At 36.1% G+C, this 14215-nt stretch overlaps 3 protein-coding genes across 3 annotated transcripts; all 3 read left to right on the plus strand.

Moving 5' to 3' along the window:
- The first annotated feature begins 2825 nt into the window (after nt 1-2825).
- polr2i (RNA polymerase II subunit I) lies at nt 2826-8388 on the plus strand. The gene is made up of 6 exons (XM_056766245.1): nt 2826-2971; nt 3085-3139; nt 3247-3320; nt 5097-5171; nt 7414-7465; nt 7997-8388. The coding sequence occupies exons 1-6, from the start codon at nt 2910-2912 to the stop codon at nt 8057-8059; spliced, it is 381 nt and encodes a 126-aa protein (XP_056622223.1). The 5' UTR covers nt 2826-2909; the 3' UTR covers nt 8060-8388.
- A 1052-nt stretch (nt 8389-9440) lies between these two features.
- pglyrp5 (peptidoglycan recognition protein 5) lies at nt 9441-10914 on the plus strand. The gene is made up of 4 exons (XM_056766244.1): nt 9441-9579; nt 9663-9858; nt 10399-10517; nt 10622-10914. Exons 1-4 carry the CDS (start codon nt 9537-9539, stop codon nt 10807-10809), a joined length of 546 nt encoding a protein of 181 aa, XP_056622222.1. The 5' UTR covers nt 9441-9536; the 3' UTR covers nt 10810-10914.
- Nucleotides 10915-12198: 1284 nt separating this feature from the next.
- On the plus strand, nt 12199-13416 carry foxg1c (forkhead box G1c). The gene has a single exon (XM_056766242.1). It carries the CDS (start codon nt 12199-12201, stop codon nt 13414-13416), a length of 1218 nt encoding a protein of 405 aa, XP_056622220.1.
- Nucleotides 13417-14215: the final 799 nt, after the last annotated feature.

Consider the following 14215-nt stretch of genomic DNA (forward strand, 5'->3'; position numbering starts at 1 on the left):
ATAATAACCCCATTTATTATTCGAATTGGTCAATCTCACAAAATTATTGAAAAATTTAAGATGGATGCAGTTCTGTAACAGGACTAAAAGGAACTGGACTGAGTTTTATCATAAAATTAACAAATACATGAAATATAGCCACATGGCGAACATGCTAATAGCATGAGGATATTGAGGAAATTGTTGCGATTTGTCATTATACAAAACAAATATCCCCCAAGAAAATGTTTAGGTAACAGGACTGTATGTTGCCAAAATTGACCATCTTAACCCCTGTCATAGCATAAATATAATAAAATAAACAAAAAAAGGAAATACGAAAATTGATGATGAAACATTCTGCTCAAAATGCTTTGTGGAACATTTGCAGGTTTTCAGAGGTGAGGATGTAATAAGATTGAGTGAAAACCTAAGGACATGGCAACAAATGTGAAATGTACCCTGAATATTTTACATTTATTTAAAAAAATTAAGCACAAATTCTACAAATGTAGAATTACACAAAAATGTAAAACAAATAAGATTAGGGATTTAAAATGTACATTACATTGTGAAGTATAATGCTGTATAGTGTGGATACATAGCTGCTATTTTTTTGTATTCTGGGCAGTTTTTATTAATTTAACATTAAATTTCTTATTAGGTTAATATGTAGGGCACTTTGCTTGTCAACCTTAAACTATATGGTTTACGTTATCCGATCCATCCCGGAAACGCGGTTTGTTCCGCGCATGCGCGAAAGTGCGACTACTTCCGGCCGAATATCCCTTCCGCATGCGCGGAACAAATCGTGTTTCCGGGACGGATCGGGTAGCGACTGTGCTTAATGCAGCCCTTACATAGAGCATTGCCTGTGCCCCTTCTGCTGTTTCATACTGGAACAGCCTTTTTGATAATTCCATTCCATTTTCTACCGCTTATCCGAACTACCTCGGGTCACGGGGAGCCTGCGCCTATCTCAGGAGTCATCGGGCATCAAGGCAGGATACACCCTGGATGGAGTGCCAACCCATCGCAGGGCCCTTTTTGATAATCTGAACTGGAAAATGATATGGTCCATCTAATAAAAATATATTTTCTCAAATAAAGTCAAATAAATATCTTTTCAAATATTTAATAACATTTACCCTGCCAAAACTTTTCTAAAGAAAAAATGTGGATCTGACTTTGACACCAAATGCATTTTTGTCAGAATGACACCGAATCACTTTTTCACTTGTTTTGGTCGTGCAACTGTATTCAACAACTTTGGAAACATGTTGGTTTGTTTATTTAAGATACTATTTTGAATGTTTTTTTATAACCCAAAAACTGTTATTTTGGGATTTTTTGAAGGTGACCAAAATGCTTGTTTTAAAATCAACCTAATTCTTTCTCTATGTAAATTTTAGATACATAAATGTAAATTTTCTAATAGCAAACCTATTTTTATACTCTTTCTACAAGAGATAAAAACTGTATTTAAAAACAATTATGTTTTCTTCCAATATGAAAGCACAAAGAACTTGTAAAAAATGTTTCTGCTTATAAGCTTTTCAACCTATTTAATTTGTATTTTTTTATTATTTGTTCAACTCCCTCCTGTTTTTGTTTTGTTTTATTTTTATGTCTTTACTTGTCTGTTTCGAGCCATGGTAATGTTTTATTTTCTCTCTTTCATTAATCTAAGTGTTTCTTAATGGTAAGTTTCTGTTGTAACATAGTTTTGTTATAACAAAATGTTCAATAAAGCATTAAAAAAAAAAAGAAACACAGACCGAACAGTCCAATCAGGAACTCCATCCAATGGGTCACACTGCCACATAGAGGCAGACAGACTCAAAAAAGAGATTGTCATATACCGAATTTCTTGATTTTTTTAATTACCAGTTCAGCCAAGAGACTTTGCAATTGTTCTTAAAGCAGTTCCGAAGACTGTGTTTTTTCTTTTAAGAAATTCAAGTTCAAGAGAAATCATTTATTATTTACATAATGGTGTTATAACATAATATTCAAAAACGAAAAGTAGTAATTATTGTATAGGAAATTCCTTGTGTTCAGTGTCCTTTCCTGCAGCAAGATGTTTTTGGTCTTCTTTATTTGGTTATATATACTGCAAGAAAGCATGGAAAACACAGAATACATTTTGTGTTGGTAATAAAATTAAGGAGGTATTGTATGAAATTGTTCATAGATTTGATCCTGTCAAGCATGTTCAAAATTATGTGGAAAGGAAATACAAGTATTTTACATCTGTTTTACTATTGTATTTATGCAAGAATATTTTGGAAAGACTTGGAAATTATAAAAATAGAAAATTGGAAAGAATGGTGGAAATTAGTGTTTTTGATGTATTATGTTATTTAAAAATAAAATTTACAAAGTAATGACCAATACATTATACAGATTTATTTTATTAGGTAAATATCATGTACATAAAACGAAGTGGGCCTTATCTAATCAAAACATTTCACATTTTATCAATGATTTTGAAATATATGTCATGACATTGGAACAAATGGATAACAAAAAGCTCTGAGAACATGTAATAGTTTAAAAGCACTTTATTTAGTTACGTTTTTCTTATTCTGTATTGTTTCTCTTTCTTTTCTTTTCTTTCTTAATCTCTGGCAATGTGATGTGTATGTGGCAGTAAAAAAATCTCAAACAAGAAACAGAGAGAGAGAGAGAGAGAGAGAGAGAGAGAGAGAGAGAGAGAGAGAGAGAGAGAAAATATGCAAAACAACTGAAGACATTACGTATTTTTTTCTAGAAACGGTTTAGTCCTCCGTCAAGAGGAGGCGCTGTAATGAAATCTTTTCAACACAAAACGAAGTTTACGCATGTGCACAACGCATTTTTCCAGTGGTTTCGACTGAGTAAGAGGATTTGTCGTTGTTATCACCCTTAAAGTGTAATAAAACTTTAAGATGGAATTAGAAGGTGGCACGTATGGGCCTGGGTTTGTGGGCATTAGATTCTGTCAAGAGTGGTGAGTTTATAATTTTATTTTAATAAAATGAATGTGTGCTTATTTGTCATGTATCAGATCAGCTGTGCGTGTAAGAGTAGAAGTCTTATGTTAATGTTTGTCTTTTTTTGCAGTAATAACATGTTGTACCCTAAAGAGGATAAAGAAAATCGCATTCTGCTCTACGCTGTAAGATGTTTGCCTTAATAAAAGCTTTATGGTTGTTTACAGAATCTGGCATGTGAAAGCTTTTATAAAAAAACATATAACATCATGGTTAAACTGTATGTTTTCAGTGCAGAAATTGTGACTATCAGCAGGAAGCTGACAACAGTTGTATTTATGTGAACAAAATCACCCATGAGGTTGAGTGAGTATTTTCTCAGATATTATATTTATTTGTATTTAACATTATTATAAACATGGGATACATAACATATACAAAACGCAAAAAAAGTATCAAACTAAATGATGTTACACAAAGAAACACAATACATATATATATAAAAAATCTCTATGTATATTTTTAAATAATAGTAATTCAATATAAATAAAAGTGTCACATTCAAGAATCAACAGGCAATAATCATTATAATGAAAACATATTTCTATTCATTAGTAGTGCCGTTTTCTTTGCTTTCGTATTAAGTGAAGAAGATTTCATAGAAGAGAATCATAGAACATTTTTAAATCGACATAAAAAATTATAATATTTGGCGTACAACTCCACTCAACTTTATTTATATAGCGCTTTTTACAATTTTCATCAAAACAAAGCAGCTGTACATAAGACACATTGACTATAAGTATGACAACTTAGTTCATATACCTGTAAAAACAAGAAAAAGGTGAAAACACAAAAGCACACAATTGAGGTAAAGGAGAGAGAACCACAGGTCAAATATTAAACAGACTATAAATTCCTATATGAAATATTAATTATGTATAACTTCTGAATTCTAAAGCAGCCCACCCGGCCAGGCAAATAGTGCAAAACAGTATCCAAAGGGTGGCAAGGAACCCAAAACTCCAATCGAGAAAAAAAACCTTAGGAGAACCCAGGCCCAACCAGGGGATTCCAGTTACCCTCTGGCAAAAGCTGCTGCCTATGCACAAGCTCAACAGTGCTTTCACAACAAGGCTAAATAAAAAATAAATAAACGTACTAACAAGGTCAATCATAGATTTAAGATTAACATTAACAATCTAATAGCATTTAAAATTTTGTAGTGAAATTGCGTCAAGTCGCCGCATCCTTTATCCAGCTCTATCATATCAGCTCTTGTCAGGTCACCGCTTCCCATTCTCAGCTCTGCCATCAGGTCTGGGCATGAACTGCATTCTGCGGTAACCTTGGAACAAAGAGACAAGACTGGCTGAGAGTAGAGTACTGTTCTGCACTCTTTGATGCAACAAGTACATCATTTGTTGTTGGATGTGTTCGTGGTTACAGTTGATCGAAATAATGCAGCCTAAATTCTTTGAGGATTAAAATTATGGAAGTGTAGTGAATGCAAGATTAAAAAGATGCGTCTTTATTCTAGATTTAAACTGACAGAGTATGTCTGCCTCCCGGACAGTACAGGGAAGAATATTCCAAAGTTTATACAATCAGTAACTTTACATTTCAAATACACCAGAAAGATTTATGAGTTTGAACATCTCATCCATTTCCTTTGACCCTGTCTCCCAGATGAAAAACAATATATTAACTACATCGGAAAAAAAAGCTTGTTGTAAGCAGAAAAAATTTGCCAAGATATTTCTTTCCGAAAATCCTTTGCAAAATCACATTAAAAAAATTAATGTGAAATTGTTTCAAGATTAGATTTACAGAATGTGCATTGTGAAGATATGTCCAATTTAAATTTAGAAAGAATTTTTTTGCCAGATAACGAAAATTGGATTGAATGCATATAGTACATAAATGTGTAAGGACCCCGGCAGTCCCTGTATGCCAGTGGTCAGCAGCACACAAAAGACTAAATATGCAGGTAAAAAAAAAAAAAAGCCAAAATTGATCACTGATCAATGTACTTTAAAAGAAGTTTCAATACTACTGAATTTTTAACAAGCAGAACTCTTAAGTGTAAAAGGTTTTTTAAGCACATAACCTTTAAAATCCCTGTTTGATCTCTTCTCCCAGTGAACTCACACAGATTATAGCAGATGTGGCCCAGGATCCAACATTGCCCCGGACAGAGGACCATCCGTGCCCCAAGTTAGTGTTGAACAGCTTTTTACCCTCATGCAACCTACTTGCATTTGTTTAAAATTAAGTCAAACAATTGCTAATCTTACTAAACCGCATTTTGTTGTTTGTACATATCAATTTTATGTGGCAATTAATTTTTTGTCTCCTACGGTGAGGGAAAAATTGTGTTCGATCCCCTGCTGATTTTGTAAGTTTGCCTGCTTACAAAAGAATGAAGGGTCTATAATCTTTATGGTAGGATTATTTTAACTGATAGAAACCAAATATCAACAAAAAAATCAGGGGGGAAAATTGTATATAAAGCTTATGAATTGATTTGCATTTCAGTCAGGGAAATAAGTATTTGATCCCAAACAACCAGCAAGAATTTTAGTTTTTAACCGTAATAGTTATGTGCCTATATGGACCACAGATTAGTCCAAGAAGACCTGCCTGGCTTGTCTAAAGTTTGACAATGAACATCTAATTGATTCAGAAAAGGCTTCTGAAAAGGTGCTGGGAGACCAAAATTGACTCATGTTTTTGGAGGGAGAGAAATGCTGGTTAAGAACACCATCCCTACAGAGAAGCACAGTTTTGGAAACATTATGATACAGGATGACTTCACCGCATTGAGTGGCTAAGGGATGAAGCCATGTCCCTAAAATCTTGGACGATCACCTCCTTCCCTTAACCAGATCACTGAAGATGGGTCGTGGATCTGCCTTTAACATGGCAATATGTTTTGGTCTTTGTCAAGACAACCAAACGAGTGGCCTAAGGAGAAGCACATTAAGTATCCTAGCCTTTCTCTAAACCCTAGTCCTATAGAACGTCTATAGAGGGAGGCTAAAACTCTAATTTGCTGAGCGACAGTCAAGAAACCTAAAAGATTTAGAGAGGAGTAGACCGAAATGTATCCTGACACATGTACAAACCTGGTGACTAACTATAAGAAACGTCAAACCTCTGTGCTTGCCAACAAGGGTTTATCCACCAAGTACAAAGTTATGTTTTGCTCTGGGATCAAATACTTATTTCACTGACTGAAATGCTAATCAATTTATAACCTTTATATAAAAATGTTTCCACTGATTTTTTTTATATTCCGTCTCTATCAGTTAAAATAGACTACCATAAAAATTATAGACCCTCCATTTCTTTGTAAGTAGGCAAATTTAATAAAAAAATTCAAAAGTAATCCAGTGGGATTTCGGATCACGGATTGGATCAAATCATGGAAATGGGTTTTTAAATGCAAAAGAGGGATTCCGAACTAAAATCAGATCATGTAATCCGATCTAACATTTGATCTGGATCAAACCTGGCTTTGGGTTTTTCAAAACTTTTGACTCAGTTTGGGATCTATTTGTTTAAAAAAAGAAGGATTATCCTGATCCCATCAGAAGGGTGGATTCAGCTGTGATTTTTCAAACCAAATAAAATCAGAGAGGTTTTTTTAAGTGAATGATCACAAAACCAATGTTTACTGATGATATATACATCATATAACGTTCCTCATCTACAAAACAGGCTGGTTACGGCTATGAGTTGTTTCTAGAAAAAAGTGCAGATGGAAATACATCTCCTAAAGGCAGAGATGGAAAAAGCTGCTATCTGTCCTGTAAATTATTTTATTATAATAAAATATTGGGTAGTGTTATTTTTGTTTTGTTATTTAACATTTTAACAAAATAAGGAATGTAAAATGTTTCTGTTTATTACAGAGTTTCTGTTTCTCACAATTAAAAAAAAATGGCTAGTTGTGGCCCCTGGTATTTTGCCTACATGTTGTTCTTTGCTAAACCAGTAGGTTACACTGTTGGTTTCATTTAAGGCTCTGGTTAACAGGATTTGGTAATCCTGAAATTTGGTATTTAGATAACAGTGATCCAATCCAATGATCCTTTAAAAAACTGGCAAGAAAGTAAGATGGATCACATGATCCTAGATAGCAAAACATAGGATTTCCAAATCCGGATCAATTTGATCCAGATTACATTTTTTGAAAAACTGGGCCCAGGGGATCAAATAATTTTTCCCCCAACGTGTTGATCGTGTTTTGAAGCTGCCATAAATACTTACTGGAAATGCCATCATTATTTCTAATATAAAATATAATATCTGCTGTTGTTGGCTAACGCTAGCAAAATTGTTTATTAGTTTATTATTAACATTATTATTGGTAGTAGTCTTAATAGTAGCATGTACACTTAATCTTTTGCAATCCCCAGATGCATGGTTTTGTTGAACTGTTTTGTTGTTTTAGGTGTGGCCATAAGGAGGCAGTGTTCTTCCAGTCTCACAGTATGAAGGCTGAGGTAATTACAAGCACGACCTCTGTTTGCTGCTGCTGTTTATCCATAGTACCACAACAACACTGCAGTGTGTCTGGGCTGATGACTGTCTGCTGAACAGTGCTTTCAAACACAGAACATATTTTCTGCACTTTATACTGTGGGAATTTTTGCACATTCATTTGACATGTTTTATCATCCTAATGTGTGCTAAAAATTAAATAATAATCAGAATTGTTCAATTCATAAAAAATGTTATGTTATATTTGCTATGAAGTCATTTAGCAAATCTTTTGAATTACATGCTTTATGAGAAGGTATCAAAGTTTTAATTTTTTGCTGGCATTTCATTAGAGTCAAGGTTCAATGGTCACACAAATAAATATGATTGTATAAAGAAGTCAGTGTTTTGATTAGCAACCCTTATTACAGTTATATGCCGTTTATAATCTTGCTCCTCCTTGCTCATTTTTAGTACAGCAATGTAATAAGTAATACAAAATGTGAGTTCACAAGCTGCTTGTTGACATATCCTACCATAATTCTGTATTGCAGGATGCCATGAGGCTTTACTATGTCTGCACTGCTCCACACTGTGGCCACAGATGGACAGAGTGAGAAGATAAAGCAGAGAATGACAAAAGCAAACTGCTGGATTTTAAAGCATCGGGCGTTGCTTGCTTTTGTGTCGCTGTTATTCCATTCCAGAACAAGTTTAGACATGCCTTTAAAGTCTGAATGTATTTGATCGGTAACCCAAATGTGTTTCTAATGCATTTATAAAATATAATTCGTTTTTTATGTTTTCTTATTCTTTTGAGCAACAGATTTCTAACAACAAATGACATGCATTGGGGGACTCGTCGTTTACCCAGTTTGTTTATAGTTGATCGTTTTTTTTTAAATGGTGTATTTTTTTAATTTTGCTATAAAAAATACAAAAAGGAGTTGTTTTTATTTGTTAAACATTTTTTAGGATCCATAAAATGTGGAAAGAGAAGCACAAAAAAAATGATATTAACATGAATGCAATTGCGCAAGAGCGAAATATCAAAACTAGGCAGTTTTCTGTCAGTTGTAAGATGCGTAAAACACATAAACTTTTATTATGTGGAACTTAGTGTGTACACAGTGATTTAGCTCACAACAACAGTTTTCTCTGAACGACTGTATTTGTTGTGATAAACCGCCGCTTTGTGAACTTGATTGTGAAATTTTATTGAAAAATTATGTTTTTACAAGGTGCCCGAAGTGTATAAAAGCTGTGGTTTCGCATGGAGCTTACTGTGTTTGAAGTCAGCCCATTCGCACCAATTGCGTATAAATAACACGCGCTGTGCATTACCGTATAATACGGACGCCAAATTGCGATTTTGCGTGGATAAATACGCCTTTTTTGCGTGCATATGATACGCCAATTAACGTGTTAGCATGTTAAACAGCAATTTGTCTCATTACCCTGTCCCCAAACCCTAAACCTAATGTTAGTGTCCGTGCATATTATAACCTCTACCCAAGCCCTAAACCTAACCTTATTATTTTAATTATTTCAGTGTTTCCCAATCATGTACGTTTTAAAATGGCTGCTCTCCACCCAGGTACAAGCAAACATTAGCGTATCATATGCAAATAACATCGCAATTTGGCGTACGTATTAGACGATAATGCAACAGCGTGTTATTTATACGCAATTGGGTGCGATCAGGTTGCACATAATGCAGTTTATGTGTCTGTAGGACTAGCGTGTTTTTGACACTTCAAAATGTAGCTACTTACCAAGATCGACCAGTAATTTCTGTTATTTACGCAATGACTAAACAATCACCTCTTCATACCGGGATTTCCACGATGGTCTGTAAAAGGCATGATCAGAACATTTTCATCATATTTTTTAATACTAATATACTCGTGCTCCGATTTCCTGCACGTGCTGGAACGTTGCGAGCGCAAGGAAAGTACGCGGAAGCTCATGAACGCGTTTGTTCCTCTCCCGCCCTGTCAATCAAAACGGATAAACTTTGGCCATGTCACAATCCAAGTTATTTATTGTCACCGGCCCTAAAGAGAACTTATTAGTCTTGCGTTAGTCACTGATATGGACGGACACGCGCCAGGAGCAACTGGTAACACGAGCGCTGGTGAGAATGAAGATCTGCTCGTCCATGTATTATCGAGCACGCACTCAGAAAAGTCTGATGTAAACAGATGTGTTGTTTCTCAGGGCATGTGATCCCTCGCAGCGGCTGGAAGGCTGTGAATCCTCGGAGTAGGACTGAAATGAAGGGTCCAGCTCAGACAGTGATCGTGCACCACACCGCGCTCTGGTCCTGCGTCCAGTCGCGTGACAGTCTCTCTCAACTCGCGCACATCCAGAACATGCACATGCACGAGCGGGGATTTGATGATATTGGTTACAAGTAAGATTTCAAGAACAAGCCTGTGTCCACACCTTTCATTGCTTTTATTACAATGTATTTCACTTGTGGTGAAGGATTATAAATGTAATAAAATGTACGTGATATCCTTTAGGACAATTGTTTTAGTGAAGGTGCAATATATTTTATTATGTATTAAAATAAAAATATTGTGATTACACTGTGCTTGTAAGACTATAGCAAATGTGTGGTTACTATAGTTTTATAATAAAACTAAAAATGCTTAGGATTGTAATCATTTGTGTTTGCGTATTGCAGTTAATATAGGCCTAGTTATTATCAACAACCAGGCGTGTATGGTCATTTTTATTGTATTATGTAAAAGTATGGTGTATTTAAAAGTGGTACAAATTAAGTTTCACAAGTACCCTTATATTGACGTACGTAGTGACTGTGTAGTGTTGCCACGAATTTTTAAAACAATGTGTGTTGACAGTTTAGTAATAGTTTTATGCTAAATTTAATATTTCAATTGTTAATAAAAACTGAATGCACACTTACATGAAGTCTGTCTGTATTAAGTTTTCTGATATCTGGAGATGGGACGGTGTATGAAGGACGCGGATGGGGAGTTGTGGGAGCCCATGCAAAAGCGCACAACTTTGATTCTGTTGGCATCGCCTTCATGGGAAACTTTAATGGTGAGAGCAACAACGTTATCACTTTCGTTTCCACCTTGTCCATTTTTCTGTTTACACTAGACTTATGCATATATTATGACACTAGGCGTTGGTTTTGTTTGCAGATGAAATGCCCACTTGTGCGTCACTGACTGCTCTCCAAGGACTTCTGCATGTTGGACAGCTTTCTGGACATTTTCGGAACGATTTTGTGCTCGTGGGACACAGAGATGTGGGAAAAACTGAATGTCCGGGGGAACATTTATACTCAGCACTTCCCAAACTAAAAGACCAATTAAAAAAACATTACTGACCCTTTCCAGGGATATTGGTGGCTTTGAATCCCTGCTGTATTTATTGCAGTATGTGAATGTATATAGTTTTCTGTAGTTGTGTATTAAAGGAATTGACTTGTTTATTTTGGACTCGGTTCTGTGTATGTTCTCTAAGATGCTTGTTAAAAATTTGAGTATTTTAAAAGGCTTCCGAGCCTTACTAAAGCCCCATGGTCACTGAAATTTCCCCATGTATTGTGTCACATCATGGATGTAGGGCTAGTTTGTAACTAATTTGGATGGACTCATAAGCATAATCTGAGAATTAGATAAGTAAACCAATGAAATTAAGAAGCGATTTCTTTTTAAATTAATTTAGTCAGTAGGATGTTAGGCCTATTTAATTCTGACAATGGTTTTGTTCTATAGGATCTGTCTGAATTTTACGTAGCAAATACATAAAAGCATTTATAGATTTTTACCAATTAAATATGTTGAAATTATCGAGTGAGCTGCTATGTCCAGGCTAATAGAGGCTGCGCCTGTTCCGTCTATTCGCAAATGCCTCTTTATAAAAAAGCTTTCTGCTTTTTAACTGTCTTGTGTTATTAATAGTAATGCTAATTTTTTATATATTTTAAGAGCAGGCTTTTATGTGTGTCATTATTTGTTGTACCAAAGTGCTGCTTTAAATTTTCAAGTGACTATCAACTTGGCTTTGCAAGTATTTTCTTACAGTTTTAAATATTGTGAGTGGTGAGTTAATGTTACTTAACCAAAGTTGAAATTGCTTATTTTGGTGTGTTAAGTATTGTCAAAAAAAACTTGAAATGGCCTGTAATGCCAATTTGATTGTAGCTACTTAAAATATAAAGCAGCAAATAATTGTTTGCAGTGAATAATAATTTAAGATAAATAGAATGAATAAGTCTATGTAAAAAATGTTTTATTAAATAAGATACAGTTCGCCTACAAGATCGTAAACTCGCGCACATGAAGCAGAAGTCATTTTCAAGAGATCAGGCATCTTGACCGACCTAACTGTTTGTTTACTCACATCTCTAAGTGTTTTCCTATCTGTGCTCCTTAGCACAACTAAATTTTGCATCCCTCGTTCTTGACAGGCATTCAGCCAGATGAACGTATAAACAGATTGGACAGGCAGGAGCTAAGAGGCGGTCTAGGTGAAGGAGGCTTGAGTTTCACGAGCTTCCGAAGTGTTATAGTTGAGCCTTTGAGTTCATTGATCAGTCAGAGAGATTGGCTGTGCGGGAAACTTATCAGATCTTTTCATCCAAGCACTTTCTAAAGAATGAATACACCGTCTCTGGGGCTCGTGCATGGTGAAGCTCAGGTGCCACTTTGTTTCATCTTGAACTTTCTAGTACTTAGCTAGTGTTTTCTACGCGTGCTCTGTATTGTTCGACATGGAGGAGGCAAAAGCCCCCCTAAGTTTTTTTCACAGGTCCTCCTTCAGCATCAGCAGCTTATTGCTTCGACACGAGCGCGTGATGAGCGACTGTGGCCGCGCGCCCGACGCGCCGCACTTGCGTGCTGCGAAGCCCCCCGCCCGCTCCGACCAATCCGCTGGGGATATCGGAACATTTTCCGATTTTAATGGAAGATCCGAAAAACCACAACGGAGTGAAGCGACCAGACACGACACAAAAGGAAAAACGGAGCCTGGGGGTGTTGGAGAGACAAAAAGCGAAGCAGCAAATGAAAAAAAGGGCAAGAAGAACAAACCTGAAAAACCACCGTTTAGTTATAATGCGCTTATCATGATGGCCATCCGCCAGAGCCCAGAGCTACGCCTCACCCTCAACGGCATCTATGAGTTCATCATGAGCAACTTCCCATACTACAGAGAAAACAGACAGGGCTGGCAGAACTCCATCCGACATAACCTGAGCCTCAACAAGTGTTTTGTGAAGGTCCCAAGACATTATGATGACCCGGGAAAGGGCAACTACTGGATGCTGGACCCGTCCAGTGATGATGTGTTCATAGGTGGTACCACAGGTAAACTCAGGCGACGCTCCACAGCTGCGTCCCGGGCCAAGCTGGCCATGAAGAGAGGTGCGCGACTGTCCTCCACCACAACAACAGGACTGGCATTTGCGGGATCTTTTTATTGGCCTGTTGCTCCTTTCATGACCCTCCAGCATCCTCACCCTAACCCAGCGGCAACACCTTACATTGGTGCTCACCACAACAATTACGCAGCGTCGGTTTTGTCCCAGAGTTCACATCACTATAGTGCCGGTGCTCAAAGACTTCTCCAGTCGGGTCAAGAGGCAGCTTATTACGGGACAGGCGGTGAGCAGTTTATTACCGGACAGCGCCGGCACCATCACCAGAATAAACCCTCCTCCTCTTTTACAACAGCCTCTGTTCCTCTAGCTCTCTCCGCTCCAAGCTCTTTTAATTTACTCTCCAATCAGTCCAGTTACTTTTACTCGCATCAGGTGCCTCACGCAGCTGGACTTTCCCCGTGGACGAAGGAGGAATCTTATCTCTCCAAAACATCTCCTTCTGGACAGTATTTCCCTGGAAAACCCTCTCCTTCTGAATACATCGGAGGACTATGCACAGACATGAACAACTATTTTCCACCTTTTAACTCAGCCAGCTCCCTGCATTGAATTGTAGTCTGACGATTGTTTTGCCTTGAAGAAGCATATTTCAAATATCATGCATAACTCAAATAGAACATTAAAAAAGTCGAAACTCTCATTTTATAAATGTTTTTAATGTTCAATTATTATTATTCACTTAAAAATATAGGTGCTAAAATATGTGTCCTTTTCAAGAAGGGTTCAGAACGGCATTAAAATAAGCATTTATTTCTGAAAATAACTACTTTTTGTAGTATAAACATTTCTCCACTAGAATAGAAACGTACAGCCTGACATATAACCTTTTTTAAATCTATTATTGTTTTAAATTAAAAAAAGTTTTATTGTGTTTGTTATTTTGATGACATCTGTAAAATGGCTAAATTAAGCATTTTATCTATTAATTTAATCCTTGAGGCTAAACATTTGCAATTGTTTTCAGTTTAAAAGTTTTTATATCAAATGCAACAGGACAAGTCAACTGTCAGGCTTCAGGCATCATGTTTTGTTCTGGCCATAAATGTTTCTGTTAATAATTCCTAATGTGCGCACATTTTTAAATGCCACTGTGTAGTTGCATAAGATGTAGTACATGTAAAAATAAGTGCATGATTCTCTCTAATGCTTTTCCATGTGTCAGGTGTCTTCGGTATGTTTGTATTTAGTCAGTTGGTTAAAGATGACACTACTATAAGGACAAAACACATAATTTAATAAGACAATCATTTCAAAAACATGGCTTGCGATTTTTTGTTGTTGTTGCCCAAACCCATGTATTTGCTAAATTAAATCAAATAAATGTTTCGAAGAAACAGATGTTTGTTTA

The sequence above is a fragment of the Triplophysa dalaica genome, chromosome 14 (assembly GCF_015846415.1).
Source record: "Triplophysa dalaica isolate WHDGS20190420 chromosome 14, ASM1584641v1, whole genome shotgun sequence".
Taxonomy (NCBI): Eukaryota; Metazoa; Chordata; class Actinopteri; order Cypriniformes; family Nemacheilidae; genus Triplophysa; species Triplophysa dalaica.